Genomic DNA, 27431 nt, shown 5'->3' with positions numbered 1-27431 from the left:
GCTTGTACTAAATGTGATTCCTGACCTTGCTGGAAGCTCTAGGGGGCTGGTGTTCTCCCCCCGGGCCGTTAGATGGTTTGAGGGTTCTTGAATTTCCAGTGTGGATATTTTTGATAGGATTTTTTGCTGACCATATAAGTTATCTTTCTATATTCTGCTATTAGCTAGTGGGCCTCTCTTTGCTAAATTCCTAGCTCATTCTTATGTTTGTCTTTGCCTCTTACCTCACCGTTATTATTTGTGGGGGGCTTCTATCCAACTTTTTGGGGTATTTCCTCTGGAGGCAAGAAAGGTCTTTCTTTTCCCTTCTAGGGGTAGTTAGCTCTCCGGCTGGCGCGAGACGTCTAGGATCAACGTAGGAACGTTCCCCTGCTGCTGGTATTTGTGGTGCTAGGATTAGTTATATGGTCAGCCCAGTTACCACTGCCCTATGAGCTGGTTTTCTGTATTTACTGATTTAGCATTATTCCTGAGACCCTCTGCCATTGGGGTCATAACAGTATGCCAGGCCAATATTGAATGTTTAAAGCATTGCAGAAGTGGGATAATAAGAAAGGAAATTCTGAGTTTTTTTTTTTTTTTCCTTCCTTCTCTTCCTCCCCTTTACCTTTGAGTGGCGTGTGCTTGCTGCAGACATGAATGTGCAGACCTTGATTACAAGTGTTGACCAGCTGGCAGCTCGTGTGCAGGGTATACAAGATTTTGTTACCAGTAGTCCTATGTCTGAACCTAAAATACCTATTCCGGAATTGTTTTCTGGAGATCGATTTAGGTTTAGGAATTTCAAGAATAATTGTAAATTGTTTCTTTCTCTGAGACCCCGTTCATCTGGAGATTCTGCTCAGCAAGTTAAAATTGTTATTTCTTTTTTACGGGGTGACCCTCAGGATTGGGCTTTCTCGCTAGCGCCAGGAGATCCGGCATTAGCGAATATTGATGTGTTTTTTCTGGCGCTCGGATTGCTTTACGAGGAACCCAATCTTGAAATTCAGGCAGAAAAAGCCTTGCTGGCTATTTCTCAGGGTCAGGATGAAGCTGAAGTGTATTGCCTAAAATTTCGGAAATGGTCCGTGCTTACTCAGTGGAATGAGTGTGCTCTGGCCGCAAATTTCAGAAATGGCCTTTCTGAAGCCATTAAGAATGTGATGGTGGGTTTCCCCATTCCTACAAGTCTGAATGATTCTATGGCGCTTGCTATTCAAATTGACCGGCGTTTGCGGGAGCGCAAAACCGCTAATCCTCTGGTGGTGTTGTCTGAACAAACACCTGATTTAATGCAATGTGATAGAATTCAGACTAGAAATGAACGGAAAAATCATAGACGTCAGAATGGGTTGTGTTTTTACTGTGGTGATTCTACACATGTTATATCAGCATGCTCTAAACGCCTAACAAGGGTTGTTAGTCCTGTCGCCATTGGTAATTTGCAACATAAATTTATTTTGTCTGTGACTTTAATTTGCTCTTTGTCTTCTTACCCTGTTATGGCGTTTGTGGATTCAGGTGCCGCCCTGAGTCTTATGGATCTGTCATTTGCCAAGCGCTGTGGTTTTGTTCTTGAACCGTTAGTAAATCCTATTCCTCTTAGAGGTATTGATGCTACGCCATTGGCGGAAAATAAACCGCTGTTTTGGACGCAGGTGACCATGTGCATGACTCCTGAACATCGGGAGGTGATTCGTTTTCTTGTTCTGCATAAAATGCATGATTTGGTCGTTTTGGGTCTGCCATGGTTACAGACCCACAATCCAGTCCTGGATTGGAAGGCAATGTCTGTGTCAAGTTGGGGCTGTCAGGGAATTCATGCTGATTCCCCGCCGGTGTCTATTGCTTCCTCTACTCCTTCGGAAGTTCCTGAGTATTTGTCTGATTATCAGGATGTATTCAGTGAGTCCAGATCCAGTGCTCTGCCTCCTCATAGGGACTGTGACTGCGCCATAGATTTGATTCCAGGTAGTAAATTTCCTAAGGGAAGATTATTTAATCTGTCAGTACCTGAGCATGCCGCAATGCGTTCATATATCAAGGAGTCTCTGGAGAAGGGGCATATCCGTCCATCCTCTTCCCCTCTTGGTGCGGGATTCTTTTTTGTGGCTAAGAAGGACGGATCTTTGAGACCTTGTATTGACTATCGGCTACTGAATAAAATCACTGTAAAATTTCAGTATCCTTTGCCTCTCTTGTCGGACTTGTTTGCCCGGATTAAGGGTGCCAAGTGGTTCACCAAGATAGATCTTCGTGGTGCATACAACCTTGTGCGCATTAAGCAAGGTGATGAATGGAAGACTGCATTTAATACGCCCGAAGGTCATTTTGAGTACTTGGTGATGCCTTTTGGGCTTTCTAATGCTCCCTCAGTATTTCAGTCCTTTATGCATGATATTTTCTGGAAGTATCTGGATAAATTTATGATTGTTTATCTGGACGATATTCTGGTTTTCTCTGAAGATTGGGACTCACATGTGGAGCAGGTCAGGATGGTGTTTCAGGTTTTGCGTGAGAATGCCTTGTTTGTTAAAGGCTCAAAGTGTCTCTTTGGAGTACAGAAAGTTCCCTTTTTGGGGTTTATTTTTTCCCCTTCTGCTGTGGAGATGGACCCAGTTAAGGTCCGAGCTATTCATGAGTGGACTCAACCCACGTCAGTTAAGAGTCTTCAGAAGTTCTTGGGTTTTGCTAACTTCTACCGTCGTTTTATCGCTAATTTTTCTAGCGTTGTTAAACCTTTGACGGATATGACCAAGAAAGGTTCTGATGTTGCTAACTGGGCTCCTGCAGCCGTGGAGGCGTTCCAGGAGTTGAAGCGCCGGTTTACTTCGGCGCCTGTTTTGTGCCAGCCTGATGTCTCACTTCCCTTTCAGGTCGAGGTGGATGCTTCTGAGATTGGGGCAGGGGCCGTTTTGTCACAGAGAGGCCCTGGTTGCTCGGTAATGAGACCATGTGCTTTCTTCTCTAGGAAGTTTTCGCCTGCTGAGCGGAATTATGATGTGGGCAATCGGGAATTACTGGCCATGAAGTGGGCATTTGAGGAGTGGCGTCATTGGCTCGAGGGTGCTAAGCATCGTGTGGTGGTCTTGACTGATCACAAAAATTTGATGTATCTCGAGTCTGCTAAACGCTTGAATCCTAGACAGGCCCGCTGGTCATTGTTTTTCTCCCGTTTTGACTTTGTGGTCTCGTATTTACCAGGTTCAAAGAATGTGAAAGCTGATGCTCTTTCAAGGAGCTTTGTGCCTGACTCTCCTGGAGTCACAGAACCTGTTGGTATTCTTAAAGAAGGAGTTATTTTGTCAGCCATTTCTCCTGATTTGCGACGTGTGTTGCAGAGATTTCAAGCTGGTAGACCTGACTCTTGTCCACCTGACAGACTGTTTGTTCCTGATAAGTGGACCAGCAGAGTCATTTCCGAGGTTCATTCCTCGGTGTTGGCAGGTCATCCGGGAATTTTTGGCACCAGAGATCTGGTGGCTAGGTCATTTTGGTGGCCTTCCTTGTCACGGGATGTACGGTCATTTGTGCAGTCCTGTGGGACTTGTGCTCGAGCTAAGCCTTGCTGTTCCCGTGCCAGCGGGTTGCTCTTGCCCTTGCCTGTCCCGAAGAGGCCTTGGACACATATTTCCATGGATTTCATTTCTGATCTCCCGGTGTCTCGGGGTATGTCTGTCATCTGGGTGGTATGTGATCGCTTTTCAAAAATGGTCCATTTGGTGCCTTTGCCTAAGCTGCCTTCCTCTTCCGATCTGGTTCCTGTGTTCCTTCAGAATGTGGTTCGTTTACATGGCATTCCTGAGAATATTGTGTCTGACAGAGGATCCCAGTTTGTTTCCAGGTTCTGGCGATCCTTTTGTGCTAGGATGGGCATTGATTTATCGTTCTCGTCTGCCTTTCATCCTCAGACTAATGGACAAACTGAGCGAACTAATCAGACTCTGGAAGCTTACTTGAGGTGTTTTGTTTCGGCAGATCAGGATGATTGGGTGACCTTCTTGCCGTTGGCTGAGTTTGCCCTAAATAATCGGGCTAGTTCCGCTACTTTGGTTTCGCCATTTTTCTGCAACTCTGGTTTCCATCCTCGTTTTTCCTCAGGACATGTGGAGCCTTCTGACTGTCCTGGAGTAGATTCTGTGGTGGATAGGTTGCAGCAGATCTGGAATCATGTGGTGGACAACTTGAAGTTGTCACAGGAGAAGGCTCAGCGTTTTGCCAACCGCCGCCGCGGTGTGGGTCCCCGACTTAGTGTTGGGGATTTGGTGTGGCTGTCTTCTCGATTTGTTCCTATGAAGGTCTCCTCTCCTAAATTTAAGCCTCGCTTCATCGGTCCTTACAAGATATTGGAAATCCTTAATCCTGTGTCCTTTCGCTTGGATCTTCCGGTTTCGTTTGCCATTCACAACGTGTTCCATAGGTCTTTGTTACGACGCTACGTTGTGCCTGTGGTTCCTTCTGCTGAGCCTCCTGCTCCGGTGTTGGTTGAGGGCGAGTTGGAGTACGTGGTGGAGAAGATCTTGGATTCTCGTCTCTCCAGGCGGAGGCTTCAGTATTTGGTCAAGTGGAAGGGTTATGGTCAGGAGGATAATTCCTGGGTGGTTGCCTCTGATGTGCATGCGGCCGATTTGGTTCGTGCCTTTCACGCTGCTCATCCTGATCGCCCTGGTGGTCTTGGTGAGGGTTCGGTGACCCCTCCTTAAGGGGGGGTACTGTTGTGAATTAGACTTTTTTGGCTCCCTCTAGTGGTTACTAGTGATATGACTCTGGGATTTCCTTCCCTCTGTCTGCACCCAGCTGGGTCGTTACTTCAGGGGTGTTGCTATATAAACCTCCTGGAACCTTAGTCCAGTGCCTGGCATCGGTGTTATCAGACACATTCTGTTTGCTCCTGTTTGCTGGTTCTGGTTCGTGTTAAATTAAGCTAAGTCTTGCTTCTTTGTTTTTTGGGTTATTTGTTTGCTATCATTTTTGTCCAGCTTGTACTAAATGTGATTCCTGACCTTGCTGGAAGCTCTAGGGGGCTGGTGTTCTCCCCCCGGGCCGTTAGACGGTTCGGGGGTTCTTGAATTTCCAGTGTGGATATTTTTGATAGGATTTTTTGCTGACCATATAAGTTATCTTTCTATATTCTGCTATTGGCTAGTGGGCCTCTCTTTGCTAAATTCCTAGCTCATTCTTATGTTTGTCTTTTCCTCTTACCTCACCGTTATTATTTGTGGGGGGCTTCTATCCAACTTTTTGGGGTATTTCCTCTGGAGGCAAGAAAGGTCTTTCTTTTCCCTTCTAGGGGTAGTTAGCTCTCCGGCTGGCGCGAGACGTCTAGGATCAACGTAGGAACGTTCCCCGGCTGCTGGTATTTGTGGTGCTAGGATTAGTTATATGGTCAGCCCAGTTACCACTGCCCTATGAGCTGGTTTTCTGTATTTACTGATTTAGCATTATTCCTGAGACCCTCTGCCATTGGGGTCATAACAGAGGGTGTCATGAAATTGTCCCATGCCTTTAACAGTATACCCCTACCTCTGCTGTACCTGTATCTCTCTCGCCACTCCTCTTTGGTTGGGCAAGGAATCTTGCCCCCTGCAACCAGCTTTGTCTGATGGGAATTTTTTCAACATCCTTTCCACAATGGCCTTCTGGCATAGGACCATTTTAGTAGACCGCTCCGCCTCAGGAAGAAAAGATGCACGTTTCTCCTTGTAATGTGGGTCTAGCAGGGTAAACCACCAGTGCACTTTTTTGGACAAGATGAAAATAATTCAAAGGTCACAGAAAAAGCAATGATACATAAAGTCTGCCATATGTGCCAAGCTCCCCAGAGCCAACACTTCCCTGTCTATAACATGATGATGACTATCCATCTCCTCCTCCTCATTACCCTCCTCAGCCCATCCACAAAGAGACAAAGCTTGTGAGGATACTAGCCTGTGTTGTGCTAGCAACCAGATCCTGTTTCTCCTCCTTCTCCTAATTGTTGCCCCATTCATAGTGAGGTGAGGGTGGACTGGGTAGTAGCTCCCTGTCTCATGTCTTCTTTTATCTCCAGCTGCTCCGCATGCAAAGCTTAATCTTTAATTGTGAGCAGTGACTGTTTAAGTAGGAACAGAAGCAGGATTGTTGCACTGATTTTGGAATCATCACCGCTCACCATCTTTGTAGAGTCCTCAAAGTCTTGGTGTACAGCACAAATGGCAAGACATCCATGCCCACTCTTCAGTTGTTATGTGCTAAGGCTGATATTCAGCAACTGACTTGTGCTGCTCACAAAGACTTGCCAGCATGTGCAGTGTGACTTGCTGACTTGTGGAAATGGGCGGTGACATGGTGTACCCTGACAAGTAGCTTCTGAACAGTAGAACAGTATACTATTATGCCAGAGACTGTGAAATCTTTCTGAAGGTCTTTTGCAGTCAAACAGGAGTTCTGATTTGCCTCTCTAGCGATCCTATGAGCAATTCTTACTGGAATTTTGCTTGTTCTTCCAGACCTTATCTTGGCTTCCATTCATGTTCATGTTAACTGCTATTTCTGAATTACATTTTGAACCGAGGAAAGGGCACCTTGAAAACATTTTACTTTATTCTTACATCCTTTTCCTGCTTTGTGGTTCTCCACCATTTTCAGAGTACTAGACAGCTGATTAGAAGAACCAATGGCAATTTTTTTAAACAAGGTTAGAAGAGGCTGGGTATTTCTAAAGCTGGGAAATTTGTATTATCTGGCCTTTCCTAATGAAGATAGTGAAAAAGCCATAACCCTAAAAGGGAAATTAAGGTCTGAAGCCTTGGTCTAAGTTATCTGAGCATGCAAATCTCCAAGGGTTCCCAAATTTTAGGATCGGTCTATTTTCTTTTTATAATTTTTAAAATAAAAAAAATATATTTTTTGGTGTCTAAAATACAATGGAAATGTGTAGTCTTTATCTGTAGGCCTTTTAGAGATCATTTCATCTTCAACTTGCTTAACTGTTCACAATAACAGTAATTTTGATCAATGATGCCCAAACTTTTACATGCCACTATATATAACCTTAAAAACTTTTCACATTGTACTTTTATCATAAATCCTAATTGTTAGATATTGAGTATCAATTGATTAATGACAATTAATTTTCAGAAAAAAATACTAATTCTGTTAGTCATGTCTTTCACTATAGGAAATATTTCGCTTTGTGAATTAAACAATAAAATTGGCCTTGAGTTTTTCATTTTTATGGAAAGTACTTTGAAGTGAAAAAGTTAGCAGTGAGAAATATGCAAGATAGAACGACATATGTCAAAGTGTTTGTCTGACAGGCTGCCATGGCAACCAAACTACATTTGTTGAATGAACAGAAGATAAAAATTCTGAATTGACTGGCTGGCTAAGATTGAATAAAAATTATTTGCATATTTCTGTATGCAAGGAAGAAAAACCGTAATATTTAGAACAAATTGATTTGCTAGTCTAAATTCATCATGGGTATTACTTAAATGATTCCCTTTTAAAGAATAATATCATAAACTAAATTCACTCCATTGCTTCATTTTGTCTCCTTTTTTTCTCTTCCTGATACAGTGGCACAGAAAGCTGAAGAGTTGAAGGGTTGTCTGATATAATGCTTTACAGTTTTTTCTGTATTGATGCCTATTTTTATAATCCTAACCATTTTTTTACTTTAGTTTGTTAGAAAATGTCCTACTTTAATTCCTACACAGGTAATTCCAATACATATTTTTTTTACTCTACTTCTGATGACGCCTCGTTTGATGGGACTTTCAAATGGAACATAATCAGGAGGATGGGCCAACAGTAACTTCCTTGTAGCTTCTATTACCCCCATGTAAACATGATGACATAAGGTAGCTTCTTTAAATGCCATCCCCTGATAATATCCTTAATCATTGACTGTGATACAGGCAGGGCCGGCGTTAGGGGCAGGCAGACCAGGCAGCTGCCTGGGGCCCCTGCTCCTCCAGGGGCCCCCCGCTAGCGGCAAGTCATGCAGCCGCTATGGGGCCCCTGTGAGGCAGGGGGGCCCGCCTGCCGCCAGCGCTGACTCCCCCGCCACATTGAAATATACCTGCGTCTGCCGGTACAGTTCAAAGCAATGATGGAGGAGAGAGCGTCACCTGATGCTCCCTGTCCCATCATTCCCCGCTCTGCCTCTGACACAGCGGGTGCACGTCATCGCGTACTCACTGTGTGCCAGGCAGTGCGGCGGCAGCCGCCGACACAGGAACAGGGAGCAGCGTGGGCTCGGGGAGAGGTAAGGAGCTTGTGTTTTTTTTTTTTAATGGACTGTGAGGCCATTCTCGGGAGGAGAGAGGCGGGGAGGGAAGGCGGGATGTGGGCAGTGCTGTATACTCCTGTGGGCTCTGCTGTATAGTACTGTGGGCAGTGCTGTATACTCCTGTGGGCTGTGCTGTATACTCCTGTGGGCAGTGCTGTATACTACTGTGGGCTCTGCTGTATACTACTGTGGGCTGTGCTGTATACTCCTGTGGGCTGTGCTGTATACTCCTATGGGCTGTGCTGTATACTACTGTGGGCTGTGCTGTATACTACTGTGGGCTGTGCTGTATACTTCTGTGGGCAGTGCTGTATACTCCTGTGGGCAGTGCTGTATACTACTGTGGGCTCTGCTGTATAGTACTGTGGGCAGTGCTGTATACTCCTGTGGGCTGTGCTGTATACTCCTGTGGGCTGTGCTGTATACTACTGTGGGCAGTGCTGTATACTACTGTGGGCAGTGTTGTATACTACTGTGGGCAGTGCTGTATACTACTGTGGGCAGTGCTGTATACTACTGTGGGCAGTGCTGTGTACTACTGTGTGGGCAGTGCTGTATACTACTGTGTGGGCAGTGCTGTATACTACTGTGGGCAGTGCTGTATACTACTGTGGGCAGTGCTGTATACTACTGTGGGCAGTGCTGTCTACTACTGTGTGGGCTGTTCTATAAACTACTGTGTGGGCTGTGCTATATACTACTGTGTGGGCTGTGATATATACTAAGTGGCTGTGCTATATACTACTATATGGGCTGTGCTATATACTACTATGTGGGCTGTGCAATATACTATGGGGGTGTATTATATTCTATGGGGGAGGCTGTGTTATATACTATGTGGCTGTGTTATATATTTGGGGGTACATTATACATTATATTCTATGGAGGAGGCTGTGTTATATACTATGGGGGGCTGCATTATATTCTGTGGGGGGTTTATTAGATTTTATGAAGGATGATTGTATCATACCCTTTGATGGGGCTACATTATATTCTATGGGGAGGTGGACTGTATTATATCTTGTTCGGGGCTACATTATATTCTATGGGGGGCTGTATTATATTTATATATTGCTTGATGGGTGATTGCATCATACTCTATCAGGGCGCTACATTATACTATATGGGGGGCTGCTTTATATTCTATGGGGAGGTTACATTATACTCTGTGGGGGGTTGCATTATACTCTGGGGTGGCTGCATTATACTCTGTGGGGTGGCTGCATTATACTCTTTGGGGTGGTGGCTGCATTATACTATATGTGGGCTGAATTATACTGTATCGAGGACTATGGGGAATACATTATACTATGTGCAGAACTATGGGGTGCATTATACTATGGGAAGTGAATTGTGCTACATGGATGACTATGGCGGTGCATTATACTATATGGAGCACTGTGAGGAGTGTATTAGGCTATATGGAGGACTGAGGAGTATATTTTAATATATGGAGGACTGTATTATACTATATGGAGGACTATGGGAAGTGTATTATACTATATGGAGGACTATGGGACACATTATATTATATGGAGGAAAATGGGGTGTGCATTTTACAATATGGAGGACTGTGGTGCACATTATAATATATGGAGGACTATGGGGTGTATTATACTAAACAAGCAAAATGCTGCATATTCATTGGGTGATTGGATTGTTTATGCCGGAATAAAAATCCTTGTTCTCAGCAGCACATCCCCGGTGTAAACTGTAGATGTGCTGCTGATAACATGATACTGTATGGTGATCTGTTAGTGATTGTTCTGTCCCCTTCATTCTTTCTCAGACAGTGGAAAGAGGCCGGGAAACAAGCGTCCAATGACTTCAGTATTGTAGATCACATTGTTTAGCGGCCTGAGATCAGCTCATGTAAATACAGCAGAAATGCTTCTGTGTGATGTGCAATACGTTAGCATTTGGGGCCCCATTTTAAACTTTGCCTAGGGCCCCACTTTGCCTAAAACCGGCCCTGGATACAGGCAAAGAAAAGGGACCAATGCCCCCCAACTTCTTTGTGGTGCCAAGCTTTTGTCCCTGTTACCCCATTTAATAAAAAGATATATTATCAGGTGGCAGTGGTGTTAGAAGCAGAGTGAGTTAAAGTAGCACAACCCTCTGAAGACAATTAATCTAAGGGTGGTAACAGAAGCTGTGGAACTGTGCTATTGTCACTCACCCTGTTTCTAGCACCACCCACTGATGACATCTAATTTCAGTGAAAGTGATGGCACAGAGAGAAGCTGCAGGGCAGCTGGCACAGAAGTGTGGCAGTGGTGAAATAAACGTCTGCGGTGCTATGGTCACTTCTTTCTGCCTTCATTACCAAGATTTATGTGGGTGTAACCTTTAATACTCCCAGTAATAACCAGAACTGGGCATTTTTGTCATTAGAATGGAGCAGCAGTGTACATGCTTGACCAAAGCCCAATTTATTACCATTGGGATTGCTTAATACAGTGTTTCAGCTGCCTCATAGAGAACAATGAATGGACAAGCCTGCTCACTGCACCTCTATTCCTTTGGCGCTAACAGTGTTATTTTCCTGTGATCTAAAAGTTTGCACCTATCCAGATTATAAGTGATAACTTTTTTTCAACCTGACCACTCCAAGAACATTGCAGAACTTAACTAAACACATTTTTACATTGAACAGTTGTGTAGCCACATGTATGTCAGATCCTTATCGATTTGACATTAACCACACCCCGACTTAGTTATTTCAAACAGGTCAATACAGACAATATGCTTACACATGAATAACTTGTAGATAATTAGTCTAGCCTTGTCCTCATTCTCTGAAGCCATGCTTCTTGATGGTCCTGTCTTTTTAATAGAGACCCTGTTCTCTAGAGCCTTATTTCTCGATGCCCAGACAATGTCCATCAAGGGCCCCATTCCTCTTTATTGAGGCTGGCCTACTACTTTAGATCTCCTGTTGCACAAACTATTTTGGTGACTAATGCAATCAGTCAGATACACCACAAAAAAACAAGTACCCTGACCAAGGTTTGGCCTTCAAGTTCCCACAAAACTCGCATGTTTCACAGACCTAGAACTAGGACCCAGTTCTTGCCTCCTCCAAATTTTAGCTTATCAATGCTCGCCCTGCTCCATGTTCCACCAAGCTAATATGAAGTAATCACTATATTAGGTAACCATCTTATTTTATGACAACATGCTCAGAGATCAGTTAAAATACTTTTCTTTCAAAGTTTCCTCAGGTATTTCCACACAGCTCTCATCTCAGACACCACTTAAAATAAAAACAAATTTAAAGCTAAAATACATTTTTGCTGAGTTTTATATAATATAAATAATTGATTAAAGCTAAAAATTACTTCTCATGTTGTGGACAGTATACTAATGCAAATTATATATAATTTTTTGCTTCCTTGCAGGTAAAAGAAAAAGGCTCCACAAGGGTTCATGCTTTAAACAATGTCAACAAAGCACTTCAAATTTTGCAAAAAAACAAAGTAAGTAACTATTAAGTCTTAAGGAGTTGTTCACAAGTTGACAAATGCTACACTTGTTGAAAAGTTTAAGATGTGTATTTGATGTTGTAATGTGTTTCTTATTTTTACATATGTCATAGACAAAAGATGTACAGTTTATGGGAAAAAGACCCCTTATTAAAACCTAGACAACTAAAATAAATGTAGAAGTAATTTAGTAATTTAATGTCATTCTAGATAGTTTCCTAAATATTTCTAATTAGCAAATTACAGTTGTTTCATAAATGGAGGTAATCACTATGGAATGCCAATAGACTCTGCTTTGTTAAATTGACAGAATGTTAGGACCAGCGCGTGTGTGCATATGTAGTAGGAAGCTTCAATAGTGTGACCTGAAAATACCTAATCCATTTGTAGTCATTCAGAAAGACAGGGTTGATATTGGTGTGAGTAGATTCTTCTTACCTCAACACATCTGGTATCTCAAGTATTACATCCGTATATATCTTCTGGGAGCACATTTTGCTCCACATGAAGGGAGGAGTAAAGCTTCAAATACACTTAAGGCTGAGTCACACATAACGATATCGTTAACGATATCGTTGCAACGTCACGCTTTTGGTGACATAGCAACGATCCCGCTAACGATCTCGTTATGTGTGACAGCGACCAACGATCAGGCCCCTTCTGGGAGACCGTTGGTTGATGGGAATGATCAGGGCCATTTTTTGGTCGCTGATCACCCGCTGTCACCCGCTGGATCGGCGTGTGTGATGCCGATCCAGCAATGTGTTCACTTGTAACCAGGGTAAATATCGGGTTACTAAGCACAGGGCCGCACTTAGTAACCCGATATTTACCCTGGTTACCATTGTAAAAGTAAAAAAAAAAACAGTACATACTCACATTCTGATGTCTGTCACGTCCCCCGATGTCCACAGGGTTAAAACTGCTTTCAGCAGGAGCGCTGGTAATGCAAGCGCTGCTGCCAAGAGCTTCCCCGCACTGACTGTGTCAGCGCCAGACGTAAAGTAGAGCACAGCAGTGACGTCACCGCTGTTACTGCCGGCGCTGACACATTCAGTGCAGGGAAGCTCTAGGCTGCAGCGTGTGCATTACCAGCGCTGCTGCCGAAAGCAGTTTTAACCCTGTGGACGTCTGGGGACATGACAGACATCAGAAGGTGAGCATGTACTGGTTTTTTTTTTACTTTTACAATGGTAACCAGGGTAAATATCGGGTTACTAAGCGCGGCCCTGCACTTAGTAACCCGATGTTTACCCTGGTTACCCGGGTGCTGCAGGGGGACTTCGGCAACGTTGAAGACAGTTTCAACGATGGCGAAGTCGTTCCCCTGATCGTTGGTCACTGGAGAGAGCTGTCTGTGTGACAGCTCCTCAGCGACCACACAACGACTTACCAACGATCACGGCCAGGTCATATCGCTGGTCGTGATCGTTGGTAAGTCGTTTAGTGTAAAGTTACCTTTACTCATTGGTATCTATCCTATTAACATTCCAAGCCTAGACTGCGTACTCTCTCATCTGAGAGAATTAGGTCGATTATGCAAATCACACTTTGACCAAACTCTGATCAAACTGTGAACATAGTGTGATCCCATTCACTCAGATGAGGAAAAGATGGAGAAAAAAGGCTCCATCTTCTCCATTCTTTCAGTCTGTGGAAATAAAACTACACTCAGATGTCATCCGAGTGCGGTCCGATGGTTTTCACAGACTCATTGACTTGCATGGCCGAGTGTGAAACAAATATCGGACCAAACTCGTGCATGCAGCTGACATGTGCACAGCCCCAAAGACTGCCATTAGTCCGAGTGCAATTTGATGTTTTGTCGGATCACACTCAGATCCAAAACAAAATATGGCCATGTTAACGAGCCCTTAGAAATCAGTATCCATTTTTAATTCAACAGTGATTACTACTTACCTAGACAAAATGATTGTGATTTGCTAATACAAAATATTTAAGAATTTATTTAGAATTGCATTTTCTTTAGTTATTTTCTATTCATGGACAAATCCTTTAATAATTAATTTCCATATACTGTAGCTAAGATCAGGATTAAATCCGACTGGAAGGATGAAGTAAAAATCTAAATGAAAGGTAATTTAGAAGATACCTGCAAAACCAAATCTTATAGAGATGAACGGACACGTGGAAGTTCGGATTTATCAGGTTCGATGGAACTTTAGTCCAAAGTTCAGTTCAGGTACCAGAACTGTAGGCAAACTTGAACCCGAACCAGAAACCCATAGAAATGAATGGAGTCCCAAACTTTGGAGCTGGAAAATCTCTCTCCCTCCTCCTCAGACTCGCGAACTGTAAAATTGACTACCAGGAGAAGTCCATGTTTGGAGTTCAGCACCGGACTACGAAGTCCAAACTTTAAAGCTGGAGCTCACTCATTTTTGAAATCTTACTATTGTTGATGTATTATGTGTAGGGTTAAAACTTATTCACATATGTCTACCTGTAGTAATAGGATTTCTGAGTATACTTACCAAAATTGATTTTATAATTGTAGTGACCAGGAAAGCCATTACTAATGTATGTTATATATCATATGGTAAGAGTGTTCTCTATTCCTTACATGATTACACTTGCGACACCGGCACCTTGTCTTGCCTTGGGAGGAAGTAAGCTATTTAATTTTATGCTGCCCTCTCTTGCCATGTTTTGGTATTACAACTTGTAGTACTATGCTGCCCTCTTCTGCCTTAGTTTGGTATTGAAAAGTGTTTTTCTGATTTGAAGATAAGTGCAGTTGGAAGTGGTGCGTGTGGGACAAACAGCACTTTTTGGACAGTTTTGGTGGGGAGCAAAGGTAGAATCTTGGGGCTCCTGGATTGGGACAAGCGGGGTGTACAAATAGCACCCTATTCGGAGTGCCCTGCGTCTTATAGAAACAGAGTGCTGAGACAAGAGAAGGAACTGCAGAACTGTGCAGCAGATTCCCTGGATACTACGATCTGATTAAGGTCAGTTTGATCCTCCCCCTTCATGCAGCACAGTTAGTCAAATGAAAAGTTACCACCATCCTCCCATGGCCAGTACCGAGAAAAGGCTTTGACCGTTGCAATTGTAAGAAAAATGTTATCAGCTACCCATTACTGTTATATTTAAAAATATAAGGATTGTTACAAGTCTTCAATAAAGTTCATCTTTCAAGTTTGCACGAGACCCCGGTGTATGATTCTTTCGCCCGCAGCCTCATCCCTTGTGGGCATCAACATAATTCACAGTCTCATATATCCATCGTCTCCCCTTTATAATTGCCACCGAACCTAGGGATTGTTAGAGCCATTGGAGTCACCATGACTGAACCATCCTCCGAGATATTAGGCCCTGCATCTCACAAGGCGGTGCATCATAATCATGGGGCTAATTGGTTCAGAAGGTTCAGTAAATTTTCCCCAAAAGATGTTCTCTAGCCAGATTTGAATGCCATATACTGTAGGTCCACTAGTGTGTCAGTTACAGCACAAGTAAAAAAGATCGGTCAATACAAAATTTGTACATGTAAACCAGTGATAATGTGTGAATGTAACAAAGCCTATCAATCCATGAAATGTGAATTTCCCATAGGTAAAATGCATTTTAGAAGTAAACACCCCAAAACAACATCTGCTCCACCACAGTTAAACTAATGGCTCATGTAGATTGTGTTGATTTCGCGCCGCAATGTACGGACTGGCCAATGGTCTAACAACACAAGAGGGACAACCTCATAAAAATATGTAAGGCTGTCATGCTCCGGTCAGGAGATCCACAGCCAGTCTGTGCATAATCGGACCGAGTCCAACCAATGTCTGCATAAGCCCTGAGGCTAACTAAGAACACTGAGGCCCATTTCATCGTTGCCTTTTCAACTGGTTTTTGTGGCTAATCTCATGTGCTTTGCATCTGTTGCTTTGTTTTCACTAACTTCATTATTTTAATTGCACCTGTTATAAGGTCCATGTAATATGTGCTCACCTGGTTTTTTTAACAACTTTTGGATGGATTTTAGTGATTCCATAATTTTTTTGACTGATTTTATATTAGCAACTGGTAAAACAAATAGCACAATCCTACTACCATATCCCTTCAAGTGATTTTATGCATGCCATGCAAAAAGTCTCATTTTTTGTGACTTTTTCTCAAAAGTTGCAAAAATGGTAAATGACAGGAAAGAAGCCCATTTTCTTTCTTTTTGTCAAATTTGTGTATTGCGTGTGTCATTTTGATGATGTCAGCAAATACCATAGGACAAAAAAAGAAAAATGATTTAAAATATGCAAATAAGAAATTGGGGCCTAAGAATCTTAGAATGTTTCTATGATCTAAGAACTTCGCAGGGAGAATGGTAGTTTTTGAGCATTCTGACCAAAACACATTTACTATACAAGACACCAGCATTATAAATGTTACAGAAACTGTAAATGAAACATCTGTTACAGGTTTAGATTGAGGCTAAGAAGCATCAAGTTCTGTCTGGCAGCTGTACTGCAAGCATGTGAGACCAGATAGAAAATTATATTAAAGTGCTTCAGAGTACTATTAATATTGTTTTCAAGGTTGCTTGAATTTTTTAATTTCTAAAAGTTGTATTATTTTTTTGATTACTTTCAGTATTTTAACCCCTTCATGCCATGCGCCGTACTAGTACGACTTTGCCGGCACTGCATTAGTGCCAGCCTCAGTACTAGTACGGCGCATCGATCACCGCGGTCTCGCGCTGAGCGCCGCGGTGATCGGGTGCGGGTGTCAGCTGTATATGACAGCTGACACCCCGCAGCAATGCCCACGATCGGCGCTATCGCCGATCGCGGGCATTTAACCTCTCTGATGCCGCTGTCAATAGTGACAGCGGCATAGAGGGGGATCGCGCAGGGACGGGGGCTCCCTGCGCTCTCCCACCGGAGCAACGCGATGAGATCGCGCTGCTCCAGTGACCTGGAAGGAGTCCCCGGATCCAAGATGGCCGCGGGACTCCTTCTGGGTCATTTACTGACCTGGCTTGCCGGCGCCTGCAAGAGCTGCTGAGAGCAGGCGCCGGCAAGCCTCTGCTCTTGTGTGTGAGATCGGTGATCTGACAGAGTGCTGTGCACACTGTCAGATCACCGATCTGTGATGTCCCCCTCTGGGACAAAGTAAAAAAAAAAAATGTCCACATGTGTAAAAAAAAGAAAAAAAAAATCCTAAATAAAGAAAAAAAAATATATATATATATTCCCATAAATACATTTCTTTATCTAAATAAAAAAAAATCACACAATAAAAGTACACATATTTAGTATCGCCGCGTCCGTAACGACCCCAGCTATAAAACTATATCACTAGTAACCCCTTCAGTGAACACCGTAAAAAAAATAATAAAAACGACGAAGGCGGAAGCCGAAATGCGCGTCAGGGTGGACGCCACTTGGATGAAGGAGTTATATCAATGTAAGTGTATTACTAATTCCTTCATTACATTTTTCACACTAATAGGTGACACATTGAACATGGGCACATGATTAGTCCCTCTTTCTATATAAGAATACATAACTTTACTTTAGACATATGAATATACCTAATAGAGGAATGCACTATTTGCTGGTTTATATATAATATATGTTCACCTGTCACCCCCTGTCTTACATTTGTATACTCCATGAGGGCGTCTTTGTTGTTTGTTTTTTAATTGTTCTTTTTAAAGTCATTGTGCTGATACCCCTGTTGCTGCTAAAAATAAAATAATTTGACACATCATATTGTATTTGGGACATTACTGATCGGCCGCCCTTCTTCCCCCTTTTTGGTTTTGCATGAATCTCCGATCGTCCCAGATAATTTACTAAATAGTCTGATCTGTTGGGTTATAATAATATTACTGTTTATTTTATTATATAATAGAAGTTTCATTGACCCTTCTATAGATCTATATATTTCCTTGTTTTATTTTTTCTACTTTCACACTAGCGTCGGTACGGGGCCGTCGCGCTGCGTCGGCCCGACGTACCGACGCATACTGTGCAAGCGCCGCACAATGGGGGCAGCGGATGCTGTTTTTCCACGCATCCGCTGCCCCATTGTGAGGTGCAGGGAGGTGGGGGCGGAGTTCCAGCCGCGCATGCGCGGTCGGAAATGGTGGACCGTCAGCACAAAAAAAGTTACATGTAACGTTTTTTGCTGCCGGCGGTCCGCCACAACACGACGCAACCGTCGCACGACGGTTGCGACGTGTGTCAATACGTCGCATTGCGTCACTAATGTTAGTCTATGGGGAAAAAACGCATCCTGCAGATGACTTTGCAGGATGCGTTTTTTCGCCAAAACGACGCATTGCGACGTATGCAAAAAAACGCTAGTGTGAAAGTAGCGCTAGGGTTAGGACTAGGGTTAGGGCTAGGGTTAGGGTTGGGGTTAGGGCTAGGGTTAGGGCTGGGGTTAGGGTTTCAGTTAGAATTGGGGAGTTTTCACTGTTTAGGCACATCAGGGGCTCTCCAAACGCGACATGGCATCCGATCTCAATTCCAGCCAATTCTGATTTGAAAAACTAAAACAGTGCTCCTTCCCTTCCGAGTTCTCCTGTGCGCCCAAACAGTGGTTCCCCCCAACATATGGGGTATCAGCGTTCTCAGGACAAGTTGGACAACAACTTTTGGGGTCCAATTTGTCCTGTTACCCTTGGGAAAATAAAAACGTGGGGGCTAAAATATCAGTTTTGTGGAAAAAAAATATTTTTTATTTTCACGGCTCTGCGTGATAAACTGTAGTGAAACACTTGTTGGTTCAAAGTTCTCACAACACATCTAGATAAGTTCCCTGGGGGGTCTAGTTTCCAATATGGGGTCACTTGTGGGGGGGTTTCTACTGTTTAGGTACATCAGGGGCTCTGCAAATGCAACATGACACCTGCAGACCAATCCATCTAAGTCTGCAATTCAAACAGCGCTCCTTCCCTTCCGAGCTCTGCCGTGCGCCCAAACAGTGGTTCCCCCCCATATATGGGGTATCAGCGTACTCAGGACAAATTGGACAATAACTTTTGTGGTCCAATTTCTCCTGTTACCCTTGGGAAAATAAAAACGTTGGGGCTAAAATATAATTTTCGTGGAGAAAAATATATTTTTTATTTTTGCGGCTCTGCGTTATAAACTGTTGTGAAACACTTGTTTGTTCAAAGTTCTCACAACACATCTAGATAAGTTCCGTGGGGGGTCTAGTTTCCAATATGGGGTCACTTGTGGGGGGGTTTCTACTGTTTAGGTACATCAGGGGCTCTGCAAATGCAACATGACACCTGCAGACCAATCCATCTAAGTCTGCATTTCAAACGGCGCTCCTTCCCTTCTGAGCTCTGCTGTGCGCCCAAACAGTGGTTCCCCCAATGTATGGGGTATCAGCGTACTCAGGACAAATTGGACAATAACTTTTGTGGTCAGTTATAAACTGTAGTGAAACACTTGTTGGTTCAAAGTTCTCACAACACATCTAGATAAGTTCCGTGGGGGGTCTAGTTTCCAATATGGGATCACTTGTGGGGGGTTTCTACTGTTTAGGTACATCAGGGGCTCTGCAAATGCAACATGACACCTGCAGACCAATCCATCTAAGTCTGCATTTCAAACGGCGCTCCTTCCCTTCCGAGCTCTGCTGTGCACCCAAACAGTGGTTCCCCCCAATGTATGGTGTATCAGCGTACTCAGGACAAATTGGACAATAACTTTTGTGGTCCAATTTCTCCTGTTACCCTTGGGGAAAAAAAAATTGCGGGCTAAAACATCATTTTGTGGAAAGAAAAAATGATTTTTTAATTTTCACAGCGCTACATTCTAAACTTTAGTGAAACAATTGGGGTTAAAAGTGCTCACCACACATCTAGATAAGTTCCTTAGGGGGTCTTCTTTCCAAAATGGTGTCACTTGTGGGGGTTTCCACTGTTTAGGCACGTCAGGGGCTCTCCAAACACGACATGGGTTCCGATCTCAATTCCAGCCAATTTTGCATTGAAAAGTCAAATGGCGCTCCTTCCCTTCCGCGCTCTGTCATGCGCTCAAACAGTGGTTTATCCCCATATATGAAGTATCAGCGTACTCAGGACAAATTGCACAACAACTTTTGGGGTCCAATTTATCCTGTTACCCTTGGGAAAATAAAAAATTTGGGGCAAAAATATCATTTTTTGTGAAAATTAATATGATTTTTTTTTTACGGCTCTACATTATAAACTTCTGTGAAGCACTTGGAGGTTCAAAGTGCTCACCACACATCTAGATTAGTTCCTTAGAGGGTCTACTTTCCAAAATGGTGTCACTTGTGGGGGTTTCCACTGTTTAGGCACGTCAGGGGCTCTCCAATCGCGACATGGGTTCCGATCTCAATTCCAGCAAATCTTGCATTGAAAAGTCAAATGGCGCTCCTTCCCTTCCGAGCTCTGCCATGTGCCCAACCAATGGTTTACCCCAACATGTGGGGTATCGTCGTACTCAGGACAAATTATACAACGACTTTTTTGGTCCAATTTCTCCTGCTACCCTTGGTAAAATAAAACAAATTGGATCTGAAGTAAAAATTTTGTGAAAAAAAAGATAAATGTTCAATTTTTTTTAAACATTCCAAAAATTCCTGTGAAGCACCTGAAGGGTTAATAAACTTTTTGAATGTGAATTTGAGTACCTTGAGGGGTGCAGTTTTTAGAATAGTGTCACTTTTGGGCATTTTCTGTCATATAGATCCCTCAAAGTCACTTCAAGTGTGAGGTGGTCCGTAAAAAAATGGTTTTGCAAATTTTGTTGCAAAAATGAGAAATCTCTGGTCAACTTTTAACCCTTATAACTCCCTAACAAAAAAAAATTATGTTTCCAAAATTGTGCTGATGTAAAGCAGACATGTGGGAAATGTTGTTTATTAACTATATTATGAGATATATCTCTCTAATTTTCATAATTTTTGACAAATTTTTGTTTTTTTCACAAATAAATGAAAGTCATATCAAAGAAGTTTTACCACTATCATGAAGTACAATATGTCACGAGAAAACAATGTCAGAATCGCCAGGATCCGTTGAAGCATTTTAGAGTTATGACTAGTGTTGAGCGATACCGTCCGATACTTGAAAGTATCGGTATCGGATAGTATCGGCCGATACCCGAAAAGTATCGGATATCGCCGATACCGATACCCGATACCAATACAAGTCAATGGGACACCAAGTATCGGAAGGTATCCTGATGGTTCCCAGGGTCTGAAGGAGAGGAAACTCTACTTCAGGCCCTGGGATCCATATTATTGTGTAAAATAAAGAATTAAAATAAAAAATATTGATATACTCACCCGTCCGGAGGCTCCTGCACCTTACCGCTGTTAACCGGCAGCCTGCTTTGCTTAAAATGAGCGCGTTCAGCACCTTCCATGACGTCACAGCTTCTGATTGGTCGCGTGCCGCTCATGTGACCGCCACGCGACCACTCACAAGCCGCGACATCATTCTCAGGTCCTAAATTCCTAGAATGAGGAGTTTAGGGCCTGAGAATGACGTCGCGGCTTGTGATTGGTCGCGTGGCGGTCACATGAGCGGCACGCGACCAATCAGAAGCCGTGACGTCATGGAAGGTGCTGAACGCGCTCATTTTAAGCAAAGCAGGCTGCCGGTTACTACCAGGGCGCGTCAGAGGGTGAGTATATCCCTATTTTTTATTTTAATTCTTTACATGGGTATGGATCCCCGGGCCTGAAGGAGAGTTTCCTCTCCTTCAGACCCTGGGAACCATACACTGGGAACTTCCGATTCCGATTCCCGATACCACAAAAGTATCGGATCTCGGTATCGGAATTCCGATACCGCAAGTATCGGCCGATACCCGATACTTGCGGTATCGGAATGCTCAACACTAGTTATGACCTCATAAAGTGACAGTGGTTGGAATTCTAAAAATTGGCCCTGTCACTTAGGTGAAAACAGGCTTTGGGGTGAAGGGGTTAAAAGAAAACTAAAACAAAACAATATTTAAACTTAAAAATATTAGTTATGTAACCCCTTACTGCAAAACTAATTTTTTGTTTTTGTCCTTTCAATTTTCCTCTCCTGCAAAAGTCATAACTTTAAAATATTTACTTTGAAGTAGTCATATGAGAGCATGTTTTTGGCTGTATGAGATATAGCTTAGAATGACACCATTCATTCTTTCATACAATGTAATGGAAAGCAGGAAAAAAATTCAACTGTGTTGAAATGGGAAAAAAAACATGCAATTTGTCTACGGTATATTCGGTTTAGTTTTTTACAGTGCTCATTGTGCAGTAAAATTTAAATTTAAATAGCAGCTTCATTTCTCTCATCAATATAATTAAAGCGATACTAATCTTTAATAGCTTTTTTCATTTAGGTGGCAAAAAAATTTGAAATATTGGGGAAAATGTGTTTGTGTCTCAGACTTTTCTAGATGCATCTTCTATAATTTTATTAATTTTTAAGTATCTTATTTATTTTTCCTTTTCTTTTTAGTCAAAATATGAATCTTGAATTTGTTCTACAGTGGATATAATAAGTATGCATACCTCTGTTAACTGTTAGGGTTTGCGGAACGCACCGAATATATTTATTGATGTGATTGGTGCATTCGCAACCCGGGATCCACCGTGCAGGAAATATCCTGCCGCTAAGTGAATGGCGGCACAATATGGTGGTATTAACCAGCTCTGTTAGCTTCACAGAGCGGCCAAGAAAGCAAAGCTCTGTGCCCTGTTAACTCTCACAGAGACACAGGCTAACTACCCAGAAGAGAGCAGTCAGTGGTCATTAGTGTTGAGCGATACCTTCCGATATGCAAAGGTGTTGGTATCGGATTGGATCGGCCGATATCCCAAAAATATCGGATATCGCCGATACCGATACCCGATACCAATGCATATCAATGGGACACAAAATATCGGAATGGTTCCCAGGGTCTGAAGGAGAGGAAACTCTCCTTCAGGCCCTGGGATCCATATTCATGTATAAAATAAAGAATAAAAATAAAAAATATTGATATACTCACCCCTCCGACGGCCCCGGCTCTCACCGGTCCAAACGTCTGCCTCCGTTCCTAAGAATGCAGAGTGAAGGACCTTCGATGATGTCACGGCTTGTGATTGGTCACGTGACCGCTCATGTGACCGCTCACGCGACCAATCACAAGCTGTGATGTCATCGAAGGTCCTTCACTCCCTGCATTCTTAGGAACGGAGGCACCGCTAAGAGCCAGGGTCCGCCGGAAGGGTGAGTATATCATTTTTTTTTTTTTAATTATTTATTTTTTACAGGAATATGGATCACAGGGCCTGAAGGAGAGTCTCCTCTCCTCCAGACCCTGGGAACCATACGCACCGCACACTTCCGATTCCTATTTCCGATATCACAAAAATATTGGAACTCGGTATCGGAATTCCGATACAGCAAATATCGGCCGATACCCGATATTTGCAGTATCGGAATGCTCAACACTAGTGGTTATGCATGCACACAACACTCCTCGCCGGATGTGCCAGCATTATAGGGGCTTATTTCAGCCAGGTCCCTGAATACTCTCATACTCAATCTCCTCGCCGGAGGTGCCAGCATTCTAGGGGCTTATTTCAGCCGGGTCCCTGAACACATTCACGCATATGACCACAGTGGCGCAAAGCATGTAACTTTAGAAGATACTAGCGCATGGCCGTGCGGCCATGCGAGCCTTAAATAGCTGCAGCACGTACAGGACCTTCCAAAAGAGGACCAATGAGAAACTGCTACAGAGCCTGCGTACCTACAGGACCTTCCTAGAAAGACCAATAGATTTGGCTGCAGTAACTGAATATGTGACCCTTGGTCTCCAGTGAGAGATCTTACCCTGGGCATGCTCAGTGTGTGCAAAGCAGGAATTAGTCCCAGAAAAGCCTGTTCACCGTAGATCAGTGCAGGGTACAGTAGCAGAGCCTGGAGAGGCAGCAATAACCCTTTGCAATGAATCAGACTCAGTGAGATGCTGGTACCGAAGTCTCCGCTGAGCAGGCTCCACTGCGGCCGATGGAGAATGGGAGACCACAGCAGACACAGATCGAGATTTCCCCTGTACAGCAGAGGAAACTCGACTCCTAACATTACCCCCCCTCCTAGGGCCCCCCTCCTTGAGCCTCGCTACGCTCAAAAGCTGCAATGAGCAGCAGAGCCCGAATGTGCTCCACAGGCTCCCAGGTTCTATCCTCTGGACCGTGACCCTTCCAATCCACCAGATAAAATTTCTTGCCACGTACCACCTTGCACCCCATGATAGCATTCACCTCAAACACATCCGTGGATGAACCCGATGTCCCGGCAGATGACTCAGAAAACCGGGACAAATGAACGGGCTTTAAGAGGGAAATGTGAAAGGTATCGGTGATAACAAGGCGTGGAGGAATAGCCAAACGGTAGACCACAGGGTTCACCTGTTCCAGAACCTTGAAAGGGCCAATGTAGCGAGGCACAAACTTAGTGGACTCAACTCGCAGCTTGATGTTACGGGCGGAGAGCCACACTAAGTCGCCAGGAGCAAAGGTCGGAGCAGGGCGCCAGTGTGTATCAGCCGAGACCCTCATTCTCTGCTTGGATGCCCGGATGGCATCCTGTGTGCAGTCCCAGATGACACGTGCCTCCACCGCCCAGTCTGCCACCCTAGAATCGGTGGATGACACGGGCATGGGCACAGGGACACGCGGATGCTGGCCGTAATTAAGGAGAAAAGGAATCTGACAAGTGGAATTGGCTACAGTGTTGTTCAAGGCAAATTCCGCCCAAGGTAGCAAAGATGCCCAGTCATCCTGCCTAGCAGAGACAAAATATTGTAAGTATGTCACCAGAGTCTGATTGGTTCTCTCTACCAACCCATTCGTCTCGGGATGATATGCAGAGGAGAGATTCAGCTCTATGCTGAGTAAACGGCAGAGCTCTCTCCAAAACCGAGATGCAAACTGGGGACCCCGGTCGCTGAAAACTTTATCAGGCATTCCATGTAAGTGGAAAATATGTTTAATGAAAAACGCCACCAAGGCCCGTACAGAAGGTAACCTTGGTAGCGGCACCAAATGCACCATTTTCGAGAAATGATTGGTGATGACCCAAATGATGGTACAGCCGCGAGACTTGGGCAAACCCACCATCAAGTCCATCCCGACCATCTCCCAGGGCCTGTCTGCCACCGGCATGGGGTAAAGTAACCCAGCAGGCCATTGCCGTGAAGACCGATTCTGGGCGCAGGAGACACAAGCCCGAATATAGTCCCCAACATCACGGGCCATATGCGGCCACCAGTATGTTCTCGCCAAAAGCTCAGATGTCCTCTTGGTTCCAAAATGTCCACCCACTCTGGACGAGTGAGCCAAAGAGAGAACCTTCGGTCGCAAATTCGCTGGTACGAAAGTCTTGCCCGGGGGCACGGACTCTAGCGAAACCGGAGCCACAGTTCTCAGGCTCTCAGAGGGGACAATAAGCCGAGGCTCCTCATCCTCCTCCTCAGATGACACAACGGCGCGGGAGAGAGTGTCGGCACGAATGTTCTTCTCCCCAGAGAGAAAATGGAGAGTAAAATGGAACCAGTAGAAGAACAGGGACCATCTGGCCTGGCGAGAATTCAGCCGCTGGGCCATCTGTATGAACACCAAGTTTTTGTGGTCGGTGGATACTTGGAAGGGAAAGCGAGCTCCCTCCAAGAGGTGTCTCCACTCAGAAAAAGCTAACTTCATTGCTAGCAACTCCCTGTCCCCGATGGAATAATTCCTCTCCACTGGTGTGAAGGTCTTGGAGAAGAAGAAGCAAGGATCCTTCAGACCTTGAGCATCCTTTTGGAAAAGGACTGCTCCAGTACCAACAGATGAGGCATCCACCTCCATTATAAATGGCTTATCTACATTGGGGCGATGTAGCATAGGAGCACTAGCGAAGTGTGACTTAATTGAAAGGAATGCCTTGGGGACCTCCTCCGACCACAACATGGGATTTGCTCCCTTCTTGGTGAGGGCAACCAAGGGAGCTACCAAAGTTGAAAAGTGTGGAATGAACTGGCGATAGTAATTGATGAACCCCATAAAGCGCTGCACCACTTTAAGTGAATGGGGTTCCTGCCAGTCCATCACAGCCTGTAGTTTGGCAGGATCCATAGCCAAACCCTGGGCAGAGATGATATAGCCAAGAAATGGCAAGGACTCCTGCTCAAACTCACACTTTTCCAAATTGGCGTAGAGGGAGTTTGCCCGCAAGAGGTCAAAGACTTTGTGAACATCTATCCGGTGGGAGTCAATATCTGGAGAGTAGATGAGAATATCATCCAGATACACTACGACCGAGCAAAGCTCTGTGCCCTGTTAACTCTCACAGAGACACAGGCTAACTACCCAGAAGAGAGCAGTCAGTGGTCATTAGTGTTGAGCGATACCTTCCGATATGCAAAGGTGTTGGTATCGGATTGGATCGGCCGATATCCCAAAAATATCGGATATCGCCGATACCGATACCCGATACCAATGCATATCAATGGGACACAAAATATCGGAATGGTTCCCAGGGTCTGAAGGAGAGGAAACTCTCCTTCAGGCCCTGGGATCCATATTCATGTATAAAATAAAGAATAAAAATAAAAAATATTGATATACTCACCCCTCCGACGGCCCCGGCTCTCACCGGTCCAAACGTCTGCCTCCGTTCCTAAGAATGCAGAGTGAAGGACCTTCGATGATGTCACGGCTTGTGATTGGTCACGTGACCGCTCATGTGACCGCTCACGCGACCAATCACAAGCTGTGATGTCATCGAAGGTCCTTCACTCCCTGCATTCTTAGGAACGGAGGCACCGCTAAGAGCCAGGGTCCGCCGGAAGGGTGAGTATATCATTTTTTTTTTTTTTTTAAATTATTTATTTTTTACAGGAATATGGATCACAGGGCCTGAAGGAGAGTCTCCTCTCCTCCAGACCCTGGGAACCATACACACCGCACACTTCCGATTCCTATTTCCGATATCACAAAAATATTGGAACTCGGTATCGGAATTCCGATACAGCAAATATCGGCCGATACCCGATATTTGCAGTATCGGAATGCTCAACACTAGTGGTTATGCATGCACACAACACTCCTCGCCGGATGTGCCAACATTATAGGGGCTTATTTCAGCCAGGTCCCTGAATACTCTCATACTCAATCTCCTCGCCGGAGGTGCCAGCATTCTAGGGGCTTATTTCAGCCGGGTCCCTGAACACATTCACGCATATGACCACAGTGGCGCAAAGCATGTAACTTTAGAAGATACTAGCGCATGGCCGTGCGGCCATGCGAGCCTTAAATAGCTGCAGCACGTACAGGACCTTCCAAAAGAGGACCAATGAGAAACTGCTACAGAGCCTGCATACCTACAGGACCTTCCTAGAAAGACCAATAGATTTGGCTGCAGTAACTGAATATGTGACCCTTGGTCTCCAGTGAGAGATCTTACCCTGGGCATGCTCAGTGTGTGCAAAGCAGGAATTAGTCCCAGAAAAGCCTGTTCACCGTAGATCAGTGCAGGGTACAGTAGCAGAGCCTGGAGAGGCAGCAATAACCCTTTGCAATGAATCAGACTCAGTGAGATGCTGGTACCGAAGTCTCCGCTGAGCAGGCTCCACTGCGGCCGATGGAGAATGGGAGACCACAGCAGACACAGATCGAGATTTCCCCTGTACAGCAGAGGAAACTCGACTCCT

At 44.2% G+C, this 27431-nt stretch overlaps 1 protein-coding gene across 3 annotated transcripts in view; it reads left to right on the top strand.

Moving 5' to 3' along the window:
• The window catches only part of DMD (dystrophin), a 3762639-nt gene that overhangs the window by 720513 nt on the left and 3014695 nt on the right, over nt 1-27431 (top strand). For all 3 annotated transcript variants that reach the window (XM_077296691.1, XM_077296689.1, XM_077296690.1), the window contains exon 4: nt 11659-11736. In XM_077296691.1, the coding sequence (XP_077152806.1) occupies nt 11659-11736 (78 nt within the window). The remainder of the gene's footprint in view (nt 1-11658; nt 11737-27431) is intronic.

The sequence above is a fragment of the Ranitomeya variabilis genome, chromosome 3 (assembly GCF_051348905.1).
Source record: "Ranitomeya variabilis isolate aRanVar5 chromosome 3, aRanVar5.hap1, whole genome shotgun sequence".
Taxonomy (NCBI): Eukaryota; Metazoa; Chordata; class Amphibia; order Anura; family Dendrobatidae; genus Ranitomeya; species Ranitomeya variabilis.
Note: the sequence above shows the minus strand (reverse complement) of the source record. Positions and strands in the feature narration are given on the sequence as shown.